This window comes from Equus przewalskii, chromosome 1 (assembly GCF_037783145.1).
Source record: "Equus przewalskii isolate Varuska chromosome 1, EquPr2, whole genome shotgun sequence".
Classification (NCBI taxonomy): domain Eukaryota; kingdom Metazoa; phylum Chordata; class Mammalia; order Perissodactyla; family Equidae; genus Equus; species Equus przewalskii.
The window spans coordinates 125,270,031-125,289,087 of NC_091831.1; the positions used below are offsets into that span (position 1 = coordinate 125,270,031).

Below are 19,057 nucleotides of genomic sequence, written 5' to 3' on the forward strand. Positions count from 1 at the left end.
CACCTGGAGAGCTTTAAAAAATAAAACAGTACCTGCTCCCCAGTCCAAATGCCAGAGATTCTTTGATCCAGGTTGGGATCTAGGCATTTTTTTTTCCCCCTGAGGAAGATTTGCCCTGAGCTAATATCTGTGACCAATCTTCCTCTTTTTTTGCTTGAGGAAGATTAGCCTTGACCTAACATCTGTGCCAGTCTTCCTCCATTTTATATGTGGGTTGCTGCCACAGCATGGCTGGCAAGTGGTGTAGATCCGTGCCCAGGATCCAAACCCACCAACCCAGACTGCTGAAGTGGAGTGCGCTGAACTTAACCACTATGCCATGGGGCTGGCCCCTTTCTTTTTCTTTTTTAGCCCACTCAGAGATTCTAATGAGTTGCCGTGGTCAGTACACAGACCAATTTGTGAAGATAAAATAAGAATGCGATTTATATAATTAAGTGCTGTTCCAAGTTGGAGATAAATTATGGAGGGCTTCAGAGAAGGCAGTAAGCACTAGGAAGGGAAACAGCGAGGAGAAGCTGAAGGGAGGAGGACGGAGGCCTTCAACGACACGGGGGAGGAGGGCATTCTAGGGTGAGGCCGCCACCCTAATAACAGAGACTCCCCAGGAGCTGAGCAGTGTCAAACGACACACTCCAAAGACCCAGCGTAGCCCCACTGAAGAGCAGCCTGATCTATCCACTTGACTGCATTCAAGATAACCAAACTATTCCTGCGGTCAAGTCTGCACAGCCCCATTGTGCCTTGAAAATTGATGCTGGGAAGATGACAGCTCAGTAAAACAAGAAAGAAGTATTGCAGGCAGGAGTTCAAACAACCAAAATCTTAAACAGGCAAATCACCACCATATTAAGAGATCTGACTTGACTGATAGAGGAAAAAAGTTATCCTTAACTGGGAAATTAAAACTGTCAGATTGCCATGATCAAGGAATGACAGATTTTTATCTATGTGTATCTCTTGCTACACACATGTGTATAAATACACACATATATTTATCTGCTATAGTCTTGTGAAAAGATTAAGCAGTCACGTCTATGGAAAGACAAAGCTTGTTTTCTGGGGTTATAATCCCTCTGTTCTTGCTGAAGTGCTAACGTGTCATCAAAAATTCAAATTAAAGCTGTCTGATTTAGTGCGATCTCAAACATCCAGACAGTGATTCTGCCGTTGTAATTATGTGCAATTAAAAAGCTAAAATCAACTTCTTACTAGTGGATTCCTATTTATAAGCAGGCACAAACATGATTTTAATGGCCTTCAGAACTTGAAAATAATAAAAAAAAATCATTACATCACTGTCAGCTGGACCCAACATGGAGCTCCAAACCTTCTGTGATGTCTTTTGTGCTCAAAGAAAATATTTAGTTGAAATTACAATCCCAGCCAGGGTTTCGCCCTGCAAATTCCAGGTGCCTTAGCTAACGAGCTGATTTTCACTTCCAAATGAGTAACCAAAAGCAAAAATGATGCCTGCAAGAATGGGCGGCCAGACACACATATGAGTCTGGCCCTGGTCTATTTTAAAACATGTTCGGTAAGACAAAGGCAAAGGTTAAATGCGGTAAACTACAACCAAGTTCAGACTTTCTTATTAAACCATCATTAGTATCTTAAAAAGCCTAGACTGCAAGCAGAGTGGTCCATGAGCACTATGCAAGGGGGCTGCCAAAATGTGCCTTTCCTCCTATTTGTGCTTAGGACATGAAAGCCCTCCATCAAAATAAACTAAAACTCATCTTTGGTCCATTTAGTAGAATGTGGTGATAATGAATTTTATCTGAGCCCTGTGCTCCCAGAGAGCAGTAATGGGTGAGAAAGCTCCCCATTCTTTTGTTAGCCACAAAGGACCACACTAGTCTCACAGAGATAAGACCCTTTTCCATCCTTTCTCATGACTTCCATAAGACTGGCTGATGACTTCCTTGTTTACCTGCCTCCCTAACCTTAGCCCCCTCCCTTTTCTTTGAGACATTCCTCACTAATAAACATTTTCCCTATTGCACTAGTCTGAATAAAATCATCTCCTTAATTGTCCAGTGCATTTTACTTTCATAATGGTCAAAAGGTTTGGGTCTAATAATGGCAAACAAAGCCATTTGATGTAAACCCAAAAGTTACACCGGAATTTGAGTGCTGGAGAGACAGAAATCTAACGTGGTGATTTCCCCAATTTTTAAAAGGGACCATACAGATGTCCAATTTATCACATACCTTGATTAACTGAGAGAACAACCAACCAAACTATCTAAAAATGTAATGGCCATCAGCTTTGGATAAGCAGAAAAGCTACCACTGACAATTTAATTTAGAGGAGTTAAACAAGTTAACATCTCTTTGCAAGTAATTAAATGTTTAAATAGATTTTTCTGGAGCAGTTTGGTGTTTACTAGCCCCCAAACAATTCCACCTCTTCTCCATAAAGCCTTCTCTGAGAGACGAGGTGCCTTCAAGTTTGCAGCTGCCGGGATTTAGACGAAGGGGAAAAAATCTAAAAGCACTATTTTGATTATAGCTGACGCTCCTCCCGCAAAACCCACACCTGCTTCTTGTATTTCCAGCCCCACTATTTACTTGCTTTCTAAGCAAAATGTCAAATTTCAATTGCAAAACTGCACTCTGTTTCTTCTTAGCAGCCTGAATAGAAAACCAGACCTGAGGAAATACTAACTGGGGACACCCTGCTCTGGAATGTACAAAGAAATGCACAAAATAACTGGCATTAGAACCTAGGGAGAAAACCCATGTTTTTAAACAATTACTAAAGCAGTAGAGTAACAGCATAAAGACAATTTCTGCGCCAGCTTGTTTCTCTGAAATTCTGCCACTGAACAGCTAGAACAGATAATAACTATTAGTAAATCAAACTCCTCTGCAATATCCAGCTGTGCCTCACGCATTTACATACAGATAGAATGGGTATATGTTTTTAATATGTATGTGATACGTACTTTTACCACAGCCGAAGTGCATGCTACAAAGGAGGAGGAGAATGGGAATCGGATCAGCATGAGATAATAAAGTGGCCTAGATAAAGTATTAGCCAGCGATTGATCTCAAACCGGGATGCTGCTTCTTCTGACCTGATTACTTACTATGCATAGATTCCATTAAATAGAGCTTAGACATGGAAAGCTTCTGGAAATACTCTAAATGCATAGAAGGATCTGCAGCACTCTGAACCCAAATTGTAACTGCAGAGGTGCCCATGGCCCACACCCTCCCTGATCAAGTCAAGGCCCACATTCAGGATAGGCTGGGAGGTTAAAGGGCCGCCTGACAGCTGGTGGGAAGCCCTGCTGAGTCCCATAGGGAGGGCCTTCCCCTTCCTGCAGGGGCCCCCCCCCCGCCCCCCCCCCCCCCCCCCCAGCAAGCAAGCACCTTCCCAGTGAATACCTCCCTCCCAAGATGCTAGTAAGAAGCTGCTGGTCTGGCCCTGGCTGCACAGCTCTAACTAAGAGAATGAGAGGGTAGCAAGGGAGCTTAACAATCATTGAGGGTCATGGTCCCCTTTGAAAAACTGATGACAGCCAGGAATTCCTCTTTTCAGAAAAAAATGTAAATCTCCACAAGCATGCCTGATTTTGGATGTAATTTCAGGGGCTCTAACAGACTTCCTGAAGTCACAGACCCTAGGTCAGGGACTGCTGCTCTCGTCCATCCCCTTCATTTTGCAGATGAAGACACAGGTGGGGAGGGGATGGGGAGGTGCTGACAAGAGAAGGGAAGTGTGGAGGCCTTCTCTGCTAAATCAGAGCACGGCCCTAGCTACAAAAGAACACTAAAGCAAGACTGATTCGGCACAAGGAATTCTTTGTGATTTACACAAGCAAATGGTCTATACAGTAATGCTTCTTACCATATCCCTTTTATCTAAAAAATACCTAAACATAGAATTTGAATAGCAAAATCAGACTTGAACCTCTCCCTCTTAACGCTTCCATCTCAGGTTGACTCTGTCCTTGAGTTTAACGGTCTGATTTTTACTTTTTTGCTTCCCTCAATCTGATTATTGACATTTTGGGAAAGCTTCTCTACCATCTTTGCATTACCATCCTCTCCCCTCTTGTTATAGTCCCACCAATCCTTCCTGACTGGCAGAAGCTGGTATTTTCCATGGAAGTCGTGACACCCCTGGCTTGGTTGTCTCAAGCCTGCTGAACACTCTGCCAGCCCCAGAGCTTCCACAGCCTGGAAACCTTTCTATGTTGGCTGGTCCTGGGTCACAGAACTGGGGCAGTACTGACCTAGGTCTTTCCTGCGATTTACGTCAGGGGGACTTAAAAGTGGGTTCTCTAATAATGTAATCGTTATCATAGGAGCAGAAAGCGTGTGTGCAGGGGTCCCTAACTGTCTGGTTGTGTCAGCAGTTGAATGTTCTTGGCTGCATGCGTGGCTGGTTTTCCTTTGTTGGGTTTAAAGACGACTCCTGATTTATGCTATAGCTCTTAAAGAATTGAAGAAAGGTCAGATCTTCCCTAAGGGTGAAGGACTTCCCTATCTTGAATGGGAGTCCACTCAAGAGAACTCACTCAAGAAAAAAGGTACATGTGCCGCTTCTATGTCAGGTCAAAGTTTTCAGACCTAAACACTAGGGTTCCTTCTATAAGAAGTGAAATTTCTTAACAGGTTGCCCAGCTGGTGGTGAATACGCTGCCTATCTAAACTTCACCTTTGTGGGTTTGGGACTCCATGAGGCCAATGACAAGAGGCACTGGAGGTTTCATGTTGCTCTGAAAAGGTCTAGGGCCTCCGCACACTTATGCTTTGCCCATCCTGTTGCCTTTGCCTGGAAGGACCCTTTGAAAACTCTCTATAAAATTCAGCCTATCCTCCAAAAGCTCTTTTCAAATGGTACCTTCTCCATGTAACTTTTCCCCATTTCCCCAAAGGGATCCCCCAGAGCTCTGCAGTTCTTTCAGAGCAGTTATTTTATTCTAGTTACTTGTATACTTGCCATGTCTCCCGTAAGATTGGATGCATGGGACTTACTCTTCTTTGTATCTTTTGCTGAGTCTAGCACAGGACTTTGCACATAATGGTCTATAAAGATCCACTGAATTCAATTGTTTGCCTGGTTCTGAGATCTCCTGAGATGATGTGGATGCCAATGATGAAACTTTTGAGTGAATTCTTTATGTAGCTTAATGACTACTGTCAGAAAAGTGCACTGGCTCATGTGGACGCTGGACTTCCCAAAATGTGAGTGTTAAGGGAATTTCTTGGTCCAGCTTTAAAATACTTCCACTTAGAACATAAAAACTGGTAACCATCTTAGGAACAACCCCACAAAGTAGAGAGAATTAAATAGCTAAACAACCAAATGAGATTTGAACGGCTTCAAGGGTCTAAACTTGAGTTTTACATTTCATCTTTAAGATCGATATGGTCAAAAATTGCAAAGATGATGCTATTGGGTATCCTGGTAGATAAGGTGAGCCTACCAAATAAAAAGACAAAAACTGCTTGAGTGCCCCTGTGTTCATGGCCCTCCCTTCCTACATTCTGATTTACTCAGGCTGGGACTTGCTGTGATCACCAGTGGTCAAGGTGACACCAGAATTTCAAGAGTTCTCTGATGGTGAATCTGTAACTCTCAGTATTTCCACCTGATCCCATCTCTGATTTTCTTCCTTTGATTTGGGAAATGCAGGCCCATAGGGAAACCTCGACAATTCTGCAGGCCTCACAGTTGATGTGGCCCAAGCTGTGCAGACCACGTTGGTACCCTGCTGGCTAGAGTTACCGTGCTTGGGAGATAAAGTGCTCATTTTGTGAAAGGCAGGCCCCCACCCACAGACAAATGTGTTCTACAGTTCATGCCTTCCAGAGGACGCTCTCAGCTTCCAGATGGGAGCACCATCAAATAGGTTGTAGGCGGACAGGGAAAAGGAAAAATTAAAGCCTTTAATATGATACAAGGAATAAAAGACTGGTTCCTTAAGACTGGGTCCCTAGGATGTGACTCAGATTCCTCAAACCAGAGATGACCTGCTTTCTTCGCATCCCCAACTGGATCCAATATTTTGGCCAAAGGCAGGCAGGGCTCAACCCCCTTGGACCACAGGAGCCCCACACACACCCCATGGTTTCCTGTCTCCTCACTAAGCCTTTTCTAAGCCAGGGGGTGCCTCTCTATTGCTATACCTAAGGGAATAAATTCATTTAAATCAAACTGTGAGCAGTACCAGAAACAATGTTAAATTAAGTATAGGATGGTGCTTCCTGTGACTAAATTTTTCATTGTATTTTATTGATTTATTGGTATTTATCAATTAAAAATGCGGGACAGCACAGACCAGGGTGTATAGTTGTAAAGAGATATATTGAAATACGTATCCCTGTGTCTCTCCACACACACATACAAACACACAGACATCCACATCCACTTGCTTCCAAGGCACTGAAAGTACTCAACTTTAGCCTTGTCTTTATGACTTGCCACCCTGGAGTGGGGTTCCTTACCAACATGTACATCCCTATACATTTACGGGAGTTTGTACAATCTACAGATGTTTTATTTATAAGTGGCCAACTCATTGCAGCATCGAAACATGCATTTACAAACAGATATCTGTTTTATGAAACCCTATGCCTTTGTTTTAACAGCTGAGCTACCCAGCCATAGCATAATAATGTATAAGGTAAATGGTCTCCATCTCTAGAATCTGTTCCAAGTTTTCTCAAATGTGACTAACTGCATGAATTTCCCAACCATCAAAGAGACCCACTCCCCAAAAAGACCAGTTTATTCTAGACATGAAATGTGCACAGTTATAAACTGCCGAAGTTTTAGGGATGAACTTTAGCTTGAAACTACCCTGAAAACTGCGATTTTGCTCCAGGGGTAACATGAAGGAGAAAACCACCTTTCTGGAAAGTACTCACAATGCAAAAGGGAAATATACTGTTATTTTATATTTGGGGGTGAAATCTGTATCGTAAAGAAGTTTGGGTGCTTAGAATGTTTATTAGGATGAAATACAAAGGATGAAAACCTGTGAGCCGATATCTGTAAAACGCTTATTGTTTAAAGTGGTAAAAGAAAATTGGTCGGAATTTGCTCTGATTACAATAATCTAAAGACAAGGAATGGTATGCAAAACATTAGAAAGAGCAGACTATAATTATTATTTACTAATGCTCGAGCCTAACGTATTCTAACAGCTTGTGCATTGTCAAATCAACAATCTGCACTAAATAAATGACCATTTGGGAATTGTTAGGAAGCGTCTCTGTTCTCTCCCTGCTTGACTAAAAACTGTCATTTGCAATCAAAGAAAGTGGCCTTGGAGCTGCGAACACAGCACTAGCAGCCTTGTAGTTGTCTCCTTCTGAGGAAAGACAGAAGATTCACATTAACTTGGTCTTTTGCAGCCAATCTAATTTCATTCTACATGAATTCGAGAGGACTCCACGCCATTCAGAATTTCCTGTAGGATAGCACTAAAAACTTAATAGGCTGACTGTCTTCTCTGTTACCAATCCTCTTAATTCTGAGAGGCTGTAATAGCAAATGAGGACAAGGAGTAACCTAGATTAACTTGTGACCCTTGAGTGTGAGGCAAAGGAAAAGAGTTCTGCATTAAGTGTCAAAATGCGGATGGAATTTTAAAAAGTAAAAACTCCTATCTAAGGATATGTGCTTTAAAAACACCTAACCAAATAAAGTAAATAATGTTGCCTCTCCAGAGCCTTCGGATGTTTTAAACTCCATTCTGGTCCTTTTAACAGAATGTTAAGCACAGATATATAAATGGAGAATTCTAATGTAATTAAAGAAATTTACTCACCATCAATTCCTCAGGAGCTGGCCTTTCTTTTGGCTGTTTTCGCATGCTGTAGGAGAAAAAGAAACCCCTCATGTTATCTATGTCACTTGGAAATTTCTGCTCTAATTTCCACTATTGACTATTTCCCCTGGAATTTCAATGTTTTCAAAATTCAGCATGTTCAATTCTTGGCCAAAGTATTAGCATCTATTCCCTTTCTTTTATTTTGGCCTTTAATTAATCAGATTTTGGGAGATCTCATGAATCAGAAACACAAAGGTTTTTTTTGGAGTTACTCTTGCAATACAGATGAAGAATGAATTTAAATTTATTCCAATTCTACTTTTAAAACTAATGTGCAAAAGAGCAGCAATATTCTCTTCCTGACTCAATTATCAATTTATTTCAAACTTAAATTTAGGGAACGATCTATTTCTTTTTGGTAAACAGGATAAGACAATATGAAAAGAAACATGACTATCAAGTCAAATGAGAAAACATCTCATTCCTTCATTATTATTCCAAATGACAAGTAATACATAAAAGAGGTCAGGAATCTAGATAATGCTAAAAATTACAAATGGGTTATTACATTATCTAGACTTTCATTTATTTTGGCTACAAGTTGATAATTCATTAAACAGCTGTGGGAAAGTTAAGTTTGTTTAAACTGCTTAAAGAACCACATTCCTCATGCAAAATATTTCTTGTCTTACATGCCATAGGCATCACTAGTGGCTGTGGCACGTACTTAGCTACATGATGAAGCAGCCACACACGGGACTGAACGTGATTGTGGGCACCTTGCCTACTTGATGGCCTAAACTCAGAGTGTGGGATGAAGTCGAGAAAAGAGACTGTTGCTCCTGTTATTTGGAAAATCACACCAACACTTTTTCTCTATATAAGGCAACCTCTAACAAGCAAGAAGATAACCCTCCATACAATCTCTGCATTTGCTGACACTATTTTTGTTTTAAGTAGAGAGATTTAATGATCATTTGCTAAACAAGAACGGTAGTTAGGAACCATTAATGACATTGAGGACATTTTCCTTCCCTATAAATAACCATATGCACCTCTCAAATACTGCACCCATTAGTAAGTAATTTAAGCTGTCTTGCCAGTGGAGTTGGTAACAGTCCTAATCTGACATTCCAAAGTAGCTGTATCTCTTGGGAAAACAAAGCTATTACCCACTATCATTTCTGTTTTGGCTTGACATCTCTGGAAATTTCGACACAGGTTATCCTTCCCTCTGTCTCCATAAAACTTTTATATAATAGCTGATTAATTTTTTAGACAGAAGGAAGGGAAAGCCTTATCTGCTTTTCTCCCTGTCTGCCCAGAAGCGGCCCCACCCCCAGGTTGGTCTTGGACCACGCAGCGAGATAAGCATGCTGGTCCCGTCACAAATCCAGCACCTCTGGAGCGAGTGATGCCTAAACCAGACATTCCAGGTAGCTTAGGAATCGCACAGTTTTTCAATTTCTACATTTCAGAATAGGGCATTCCCATGATGGGCTTCTAAGTGTTTTTAGGAATTTCCACATAAAGGAAATTAAGAGAAATTAATACATATTTCTCTGGATAATTGCTCTAATATTATTAATGAGCTCAGGATTCCAATGTTTAACCAACATATATGTTTTCCAACATGGCATGCTTTGGAAATAAAATGTCTGCAGAGTGAAAATAGTTTTTAACAGCTATGGAATATTACATAAGTATTTTAAAAAATAGAAACAATGTTAATAACGTTTTAAAAGTTGGGGGGAAAATCTCTTCCCTACATATTTTCCTATGGTATATAAACCGTATGAGACATTTTTATTAAGAGGTAACATATTACACTTAGTCAAAAAGGTGATAAAGCTTGACATCTTTATTAAAGAATATGTCTTGGTTTCACTTTAGTGTAATCATCAGATGGATCCTGGGGTGGTGGGGAAGGGTACAGTGTTTCCATTTAGCAAGGACTCCTGACTGTACCATTTAGTGGCACCAGAGGAATGGAGGGTTCATTTTCCACCAGTGGACATGATTCCAAAGGAGTGATGAAATGAGGAATTTGGTGAAGGAGGGAAAGAGAAGCAAATGTAGTTACGAAGGAGTTCCAGAATGTCCAGAACAGTTTCTAGTTAGTTCTATCTCCTGCTTTGGTCATTTCTATGCTCCTAATTTCCCCTCTCTCTCCCTGCTGGGGTGAGGGAGAGGGCAGGGGGAGGGCAGTGGGGCAACTGGGCCTTCCAAGGCCACACAAGTACTGCCCAGATGGGAGAGATGGATGACATGAAAGGGATAATGAAAGAAAAACTGGTTCTACTGGGAGGAAAAAGGCAGAAGCTGAAAACCTTTGGCAGAAAAATGCCTGTTTCCTCAGGTATTTTATAAAATGACAAGGGGATGCCTAGAGACTCTGAGGGCCCCTTTGATCTAAATCCTGTGGTTCCTCTCAGTTCTTTAATGGTTAAAGTGGGCCTAATGGAACCATGTTCTCATAGTCTTTCAAACATCAAAATTCATTGAAATGGGACACCAGTATCATGTTTAAAATATAACCAAAGATAAAAGTTATTTACTGAAAATCCGATGAATTAATAAACTATGCTGCTTCTACTAAGTGACAGACAGTTTTATGGGTAACTTGAGGTTACATTAATAAAAATAAGCTTCATATGTCTGTTCAATAGGGGCTATAAAATTGTGTATTTCTTAAAAAAAAAAATTGGATAGCAACAGTATCTGTGCTCAAAGAAGTAGCCTGATTCTCAGCAGTTTATTAAAACAGGAAAAAGCCTCTAAAGCACATTTACGACCCTTTGTGTAAATAACGTTTACATAATTTAAACAATTTCTTCGGCTTTGCTGCCCCATCTGCCCAAGGCCCCGAAGTCCCTCCATCTCCAAAAGGAAGCTGGGAGAGCCATAAGGTCTCCCGGAGCCGCCGAGTTAATGGCATGTATCATTTACATTGAGGGCATGGCATGTTTGCAAACGGGCTCACCACTGAGTGATGAAATGTACAAATGGCTCGGAGAACTCTCCAACCGGAAGGACGGGCGAATCCTGGGATGGAGGAAAAACAAGTCACCAAAAGTCACAGCAATTTCTTCTTTCTTTATACCGCACCCCCACCCCCACAGCACCCCTGGCCAAAAGAAGCAGTATGAAGATGAATATATAACAAGGATTCACCACCATGTGGGAAGGAGAATAAGGCCTCATCTATTAAAAAGACTGTCTACATCCTCTTCCACATTCATGTAAAACTGCCAAATTTAAAGCCACACACATTTTACGATGGTGAGGAACATGAGAGCAAAGGGGGAGGTGAGGTGAAAAAAGGACAATGATAGCCACAGGGGAGGAAAGAAGGTATGAAAGTGTAAATGAGAAATTAATGATTATTTAAGTAACACACAAATGGTCTTGTAATTAACGAAGAGCTGTGAAATTATTCTTGTGTTGACCTTTGTTTCTTTTACTGGATTTGCTATTTATTTACACTTTCCTTTTTATTTACATTTATTTGTATATTTAACTGCTCTTAACTGCCTGCCCATAACTGAATCATCTGGGTCGGATTTTTTTTATTTGAATAGAAAGGCTTTTATAGAAGAAGCTGTTTCCTGAAAAGGAATTTCGGCCTATTTGCCAGTCTAGGCTAACTCATCATAGGAGAAAGCCAGTGAATTCAGGACACGATGAACAACTCCCATCTTGACCACCAAACAGAACTGGGGTGGAGGCAGGAGTCACTCAAAAGAGCAGAAAACCACACGGCCACAAACGACAACCACCGAGTAACACAGGGAGCAAACCCCATTACCATTTGCAAAGGAAGGCTTTAAGAATTTAGGAGTTTTTCCAAGAATGACAGAGAGCGCCACTGTGTTTATAGTGTAACGGCTCAGGATGTAATGAAATTACACTGCAGAGTACTTTAACAGTCATCTCATTAGACCTACAGTTGGAACAAGAGAGCCACATAAAGTAGGCAGCTGCAAATGACTCCATTCTCATCTATTCTCATTTGCTATTAAAAATACCTTTCGGCGGCTTTTTTCCTCCCTGACATCCCTACACAAAGTGCCCTGCAAAGTATGATACATGCACCTATTTAAATTAACAAAGGAATGACTTATTTTAATCTCACTGTGCTTTGGAGTGCTTTGGCCATTTGGATGAGCAATATATCATTACATACAACCTTCCAGCGCTGCAGGCAAGAAACTCAGAGCATGCAGCATTTGGTGGGAGCCAAACAATTTCTCTAGCACACAACTGTGTCAAATGCATGCATGTATTCATTATTGAGAACGAGAGGAAATAGCTTTGATGTAGTGGAAAAAAGAAGATGATAAAAGCACCTCTGCAATATGCGTGTCATTATCAATGGTGGCAGATAGATACAATTGCACAGCCTCCTATGTGATTAGTAAATATACATATAATTGCTGTGGCCAATTATCAGAAAAATGAGATCGGTAATTACAAGACAGAAAATTAACTAGAACTCTTATTAAGGCTTTGTTTCCAATTCAAACAATTGGAAACTGCTGGAAAATACAGTTAAATCAAAACGAACTGAGGGGGTCAAAGCAGCCAAAAAAAGAGAAAAATCCCAAAGAGATTAAAAGAAAAGGAATGTGAACAAAATGTTTCTTAGTTTTTGCGTATCTGTCCTCTTTGAATTTACTCTGTTCATCCAGAGCAGAGGAAGGTTAGTAATTGTAAGCTTAAAATTCTCATCAGTGGAGAGAGGCTTCCAAGAGGAAAGGAAAACAAAGGAAAATGGGAGTGACATAAAATCCTGCCAAGTTCAAAGGATTACATGCAGGCATTACGTAGAGAAGACATGAAAAACGGGGTGGGGGGGGGGGCTGATGAAATAGTCCACTCAAAGGAAACAAGGCACGCAATAACACAAGGCCTCGACCAAGGTACTCTAAAATGGTCACAGAAGTCCCATCGGTTTGAAGAGCAAAAATAAAACATGATATCAATTTTAGCCTGGCCTGTTTTAGGAAAGCCATATATATCATCAAGCCTGCAAGATTCTACAAGGCCCAGTTCAAGAAATGACATTTTACTGTCTCAAAAACTATTAGTAAAAAGATAGTTCAAAGTCTGAGGTACAAAAACTAAGGACTCTGACCAGGTAGTTAATTCTCCAAGATATTCTTTTCTAAAATTTTTTGGGAGGCTGTAGTACTGGAAGTGTCTGAGTAGTGGTTGCTTTAAAATGTAATGTTTAGGAAAATAAAAGCCTCCTGTTGTAATGTGGCTGAATATTTACCAAGATGGTTAAAATTCTGCACTGGTTTTCTATAAAGATCCTGGCATAAAGCGTGATGCTAACGTGAGCCTCATTTCAAAGTATGATACTAAGAGTAAATTAATGAATTATAGACTAGGCAACTTGATGAAGATGTCATTTTAACATGGATGAGAAATAAAACGAGGAAATGTGACATCGTTGCATGGGTAGTTAATTTTATTTAAGACCTGATATTGTAGCCTGTTAAGTTCCTCATAATATAAAACTAAGGAACACTGGGTGGTACCCATGAATAATTTATTTCACTTGTGAAAATGCCAGCCCAAGTCGACTTTGCAGAACCACAGAGAGCGGATTCTCATCTCAGTGGTGCCTGGAAAGAATCACTCATCAAAGATGCAGGGGGAAATTCTAATCTCACATGCATAATGCCAGATATTTCTTTTCATTTTAAAATCCACATCTCTCGCATACCTCAAAGGAGAATTTCCTGCAATGCAGAAGATGACTAGTTGGGGGGGAGGGGGTCAGAATGTCACACACAGACATGAGGGAAGGGCAACGGAGTCCTCTGAGAGCCTCCAACTGCACAAAAGCACGCAGGCTGTCAACACTCCAAAGGAAAGCAACCAACAGCCTGACAGTGCTCACCACGCTGGGGGAGTTAAAGTGTACTTTTCTCATTTTTAAGCAAATAAAATTGGAATTAGTTTAGATCAGGATGTAAAAACCTCCAAGAACCTATTTCATTATCTAATTCAAATCTGTTCGAAGGAGAGAGGGGAGCGCACAGGAAAGCTGCTCCAGTTTCACAGCAGCTCCCAGAGAGGGGAAAGTCACCGCCTGGTTAGAGGGAGACTGAGAACCACGCCAAGGGGTTCAGAGGGTCTAGCAGTTGCTGCTCCTTACCAAAAATGTTCTCTGTGAAATATGGGATATGGGGTCAGGCAAGATGAAGAAATACATTTCAAAAACATAAACACGAATTGGAGAAGCAGTTACACTAATAACTCAAAGTACTGGCTGAAACCAACTCTAAATTGTTAATAAACGTCACTCTCTTTGAGACCTTGGGTGCCATACTTCACCTTAAGGGCTTTTTCGGGGATGCTCTTCTGTTGAACTTCTAAGCACGCAGGCATGGAACGAAACGGTGGACACAACCTTAACCAAAAGCCTTATCCTGAGATTCTAGTCCCAAATCCACTTTAGGGCCCTGCTGGAGGGGCCCGAGCTGGATCCTGTTATCGAGCAGGAAACTGTCATATAAAAATAGCTGCCACAAACCATTTCAGTAAGCAATTCTGGTCATCAAGGAGGACAGTCTCCAAGTCTCAGAGGTTTCAGTAACTACCTGGTCAGCCCCTTTCACTAAACAACTGAAACACAAGCACACGGCATGCTAGAGAACAGCGAAGGACAATGGGAAAAAAGTTTGAGTGATGCCTTTGCCTTGTGAATAATGAACAGTTCAGGAAGGTCAACCCATTACAACCGAAACTGTTTAATTATTAATTATGCACAATCTATGAGCAAAAGGACAAGTTCAGAATGTTTAATGTATGTAACTTCAACTGGACTCTCTCTGGGTATTTTGTTATTAGCACTTGTCAGCAAGGTACTCAGGCATAAAAAAAGGCAAGCAGCAGAAAATCTGAGAGGGTGTGTGTACCCGCACACTCAAAGAGGTGGAGAGGAGGTGGGAGGAGGAGGTCGAATTCCAACCACAGCCGCTGCTGGCTCACTCGCAGAGTAAGTTTGCCAGTAAGTACACTCTGTGATCCTGAGAGCAGGCAGGTCAGGTGGATACTCCAAACACAGAAAACATATGAGAAAAATGCTTTTGAAATGACTTACTTAAAAGGGAGATCATTATTTTAAATACTTGGTTTTTTTTGGAGGCCATGTTTCTTGGCTTTGAAAGGATCCATGTCATTAATGTTCACACATACACAGGAGTGCATGTAAAACTGGTAGAATCTGAATAAATTCAAAGGATTGTATCAATTTCAACTTCCTGGTTGTGAGATTGTACTATACTTACGAGCGGTTACCACTGGGGGAAATTGGGTGAAGGGTATACAGGATCTCTCCATATTATTTCTCACATCTGCATGTGAATCTAAAATGATGTCAAAATTGAAAGTCTAAAAAGAAAAAGGTAAGGAGCTATTTTAAAAAACTGTGGTGAGGTCCAAATCTTAGCAGAGCTCTGCTTTGTATAACGGAAAACAGCCTGACATACCTACTTAACTGGAAAAAAGTTAAGAGACCTTGCTTAAAAAATATACCTGAGAATTTAATTTTTGCCTTTAATTCATAATTAAAGATGACAATGGAACCTGAAAATGATGTGGTGCTTAATTCAGACACTGATAGGGAATACACATAAAACACTATATAAAAATGATGAAATCCTTTACTACTTATTTATTAGTTCATTCATTCAACAATTTTCTTGACCACTCACCATGTCAAAGGCACTGAACCTGGCTTGTGGGATGGCTGATACTTAATCTATACCCCCAGAGAATCTGTGTATTCTTCAGGAGACAAGATATGCACCCCTAATAAACAGCCCTGCAAGATGGAGGAACTGGCCAAGTGAGATGCCATGGCTGGTACTCAGACAGTACGGGGAGCTCCCGGTGTTCGATTTACTTTGGCTGGTGTATTTGAGTCCCTAAAGGAGAGTGATGGAGAATAAGATAGAAGAGTCTGAAGGCTGTGAGATACCTTCTCTGCTCTTCTACTTTCTTCCTTCCTCACTCCTGGAGAGCACCGGTGGTGAAGGGACCTTGAACATCTTAATCTGTGTCCTGTTCCCTTCTCTTTGTGCCAAACAGACATTCCTTCAAACCAAGATTTCACACTTATTGGCAGTAAAACAAGGAAGATAGAAGCACAACTCAAAAATCTCAAGGTGTTTGCCACAATGGTGAATTCTAAGGTGAGTTGTACTGTGGTTAGATTAAACCAGCCTGGCAAGTTAAATAAAATATGGATAGCCTTCTAAGATTTTTAATAGTCTATTTTTAGGCATCACGGTGTCAAGCCATCAAGCCAACAGGTGGTTAACATCAGAGAATCACCTGGAGTCTGCCCAGTATTGAGAGTCATGCTAAGTCTTCTCATTCAAGCCTAATGTTCCTTTGGCCTGGCCCAATACACTGGAGTTCACACTAATTGCCACAGCTCTCTTCGATCCCTCCACATCTATCCACAGTGCTGAGATCAAAGGTCATTTGTGATTCCAGTGGCTTCATGTCAGGCAGAATAGCATTTTGCCTTGTCGAACCCCAAACTGGTTTTTGATCCTCCACTGTTCACTGCCTTAAAGTAGTGTCTTTGTGAGACAACTGGCAGAATCCATACAAGAAGTCTCCTCTCGGTTGGGGAGGAAACTTTGTTTGTTTGAAAAAAAAAAAATCAAAGACACAAAAGCAGAAAAACAAAAAAAGCGGACCCTCATCTTTAAAGATTTTCACAGAAGCTAATCTACATACCAAAACATCTACCTGTCCAAAGTGTAATCCAATGGGAGATTCTGGGAAATTAGCTTAGTATTAATATTTTGAAGGTCCCTAATGCTCCTATCTGCAGGAAAGGTGGGAAACAGAGAAAGGTGGGAAATAGATGGACAAGTGCTCCTGGTCAGTCAAAGAATGAGTCAGCCTACTTTAAGATATGAGTAAACCAGGATTACATATCAGATTTGTACGAATTCAATCAATGCTTGTTGAAAACTTAGTTTACTTAAAAACATGGCCTCTGTGAGGGAACAATCAGTATCATGACATTAAATGTGTTTTGGATTTCATGATGTAGACGGAACTGACCTAATCTGTGGGCTGTTATATACAAGGACAGCACTGGGGTGGGAATGAGGATTTGAATTTAGGAAGGCTTACGGATGGACGTCATCAGAAAAGCAAGCCTCTGACCCTCCTCAGCTGGAGACCAGAAAGCCCTCCTTTTACTCATCCTACTCCACATCAAGCCTTGAGCAGAGAAAGTGAAAGATGATTCAATTTCCTGGGTCAGCCCATGCTCTGGGTTGCCAGACGTGACAAATTACATGTGTGAGCATTTTGGTGTGAAGTTCTGTCCACTGGGTCCAGACTGACAGTAGCAGCTCATTTAACTTGTCTCAGATGGACCTGGTACCAGGAGCAAAATGCCTGTATTTTCACCACTGAAATACCCACCTTACCCATAAACCCTTAAATCAAGGGAGAATCAGCTGTTAGCCAAGTGAACATCATAATCAGAAGGCTTATAAAAAAACCCACAAAATATAAATGAACAGGTCTAAAGGAATTTGTCTCTAGGTAATTGAAATTTGAGATTATAGATATTTTTCCTATTCTCTTTTTTCTCCTAAGTGTTTTGGAAGTTCTTCAGTTTTGGGATAAAGGGGAAGGGAAGAAATTTTGTCATTAAGTCAAAACTAACCCTTCATTTGGTCTATCTAATTTTTGTCATTTAAAAGACTTATATTTACTTAGAGATTTTCCAAACATATGGCAAAGATCTTAGTGTTTTATAAAATTCCTTGAAAACAGGTAAGTGGAGAACTGGAAAACGGATTAATCTTTTTAAACTGTATTTGAAATTGCTTCCTTTCCAAAGCCAATGAACACCTTTTTTCTCTTTTTATTTTAGGTCTCTTGTTGGTCATAAGCTATAGTGCACAGTATTATTTAGAGGTGTCTATATGAACAGAACACACACACAAATACACAGTCACACACACACGTGCACACTAACATCCACACAGACCTCCCTTTTTGATGGCTTAAGCAGAACAAAAAGCATGCTTGTCTCATACCAAAGGGATTTCATTTACAAAAGTCAAACCCGTTATTGTCCTCTTTCTCTGTAGCCTCCCAAAGCATTTCTATCGCTTTTTCATAAAACACTGCTGCAAATAATCAAGCATGACCATTGACATCCATGAGATTGAGTTTTAGGAACCATTAAATGAGCTCACCCTCGTGGGAAGCCTCCTGCTCAGGCTGGTCTAAAGGTAATTATTCAGCAATTCCTACCTGTGGTTTTAACTTGTCCCTATATAGTGTTTGAATTTCATACACTAGTAAGGTCAATTTTTTTTCCTCAGGAAAAGTCCAGCTACACATGTTTGATCCAGGACCTAAATTATAATGTTAATATACACACTGGCATTTCACCACATTCTATGTGTAGAAGTGCTGATTAAACGCACTTAAAATCTTAGATGAAAGATAGATCATAAATTATATTAAACAAAAAGGAAAGAGGAAACTCTAGGAGTGAAAAATAACGCTTAACAGATTCCTAAATGAAGGGAATTATTCCTCTTTTCATAGGTAAAGCATTAACATCAAAACATCTGAACTACATCCACACACTATTCAAGGGCAAGAACCTGGCAGGTCCGTGTCCTGAAAAATCAACAAGCCATAACACCATCAAGTCAGACTCTGAGAACTCGCTGAAATCCAAAGTCCACATCGCCACACTGGATGTCCTCCTGAATGTTCACTCAACTGTTAGTTAAAATAATTACTGCCATTTGCCACCTCCACTGCAAGCTATGGATAGGAGAGAAACAGAACTTCCAGGGGCTGCCGGGGGTAGGAGCGTTGATGGTATCTGCTTACACATTTTTATAACCAAATTCAAAGGCTATGTCAGCTGTGACTCAAAGCCTGAGAATTATATATGAAATTGTGCTATACCTGGTTGCGTACAATAAACACAGAGAGAAGGGAATTTAAAGTTGGCTAAAGGAGATACTGCATCAGTTTAAAATTAGTCAATCTGAGAGGAACAAAGAGAGGGAGACAGGGAGGGAAGAAGGGAGAGGAAGTGAAAAAAAACAAAACAAAACTACATACTGTGAAATGAACAAGTTCAGTTAGAATGTTCAGGATTTGGAAAACCATAATGCCATCTGCTACTCTGGACCTCAGAACATCAGGGATCTCGTGGGCCCAGACGCTTCCATTTCCAGGAG

At 40.7% G+C, this 19,057-nt stretch overlaps 1 protein-coding gene across 14 annotated transcripts in view; it reads right to left on the minus strand.

Moving 5' to 3' along the window:
* MAP2K5 (mitogen-activated protein kinase kinase 5) overlaps window positions 1–19,057 on the minus strand; it is a 245,186-nt gene that overhangs the window by 27,614 nt on the left and 198,515 nt on the right. For 10 of the 14 annotated variants that reach the window (XM_070622868.1, XM_070622885.1, XM_070622860.1 and 7 more), the window contains 2 exons: window positions 10,780–10,841; window positions 7,794–7,839 (listed from right to left, as the gene is read on the minus strand). In XM_070622868.1, the coding sequence (XP_070478969.1) occupies window positions 7,794–7,839; window positions 10,780–10,841 (108 nt within the window). The remainder of the gene's footprint in view (window positions 1–7,793; window positions 7,840–10,779; window positions 10,842–19,057) is intronic. The other 4 variants (XM_070622905.1, XM_070622915.1, XM_070622893.1 and 1 more) reach the window with 1 other exon arrangement.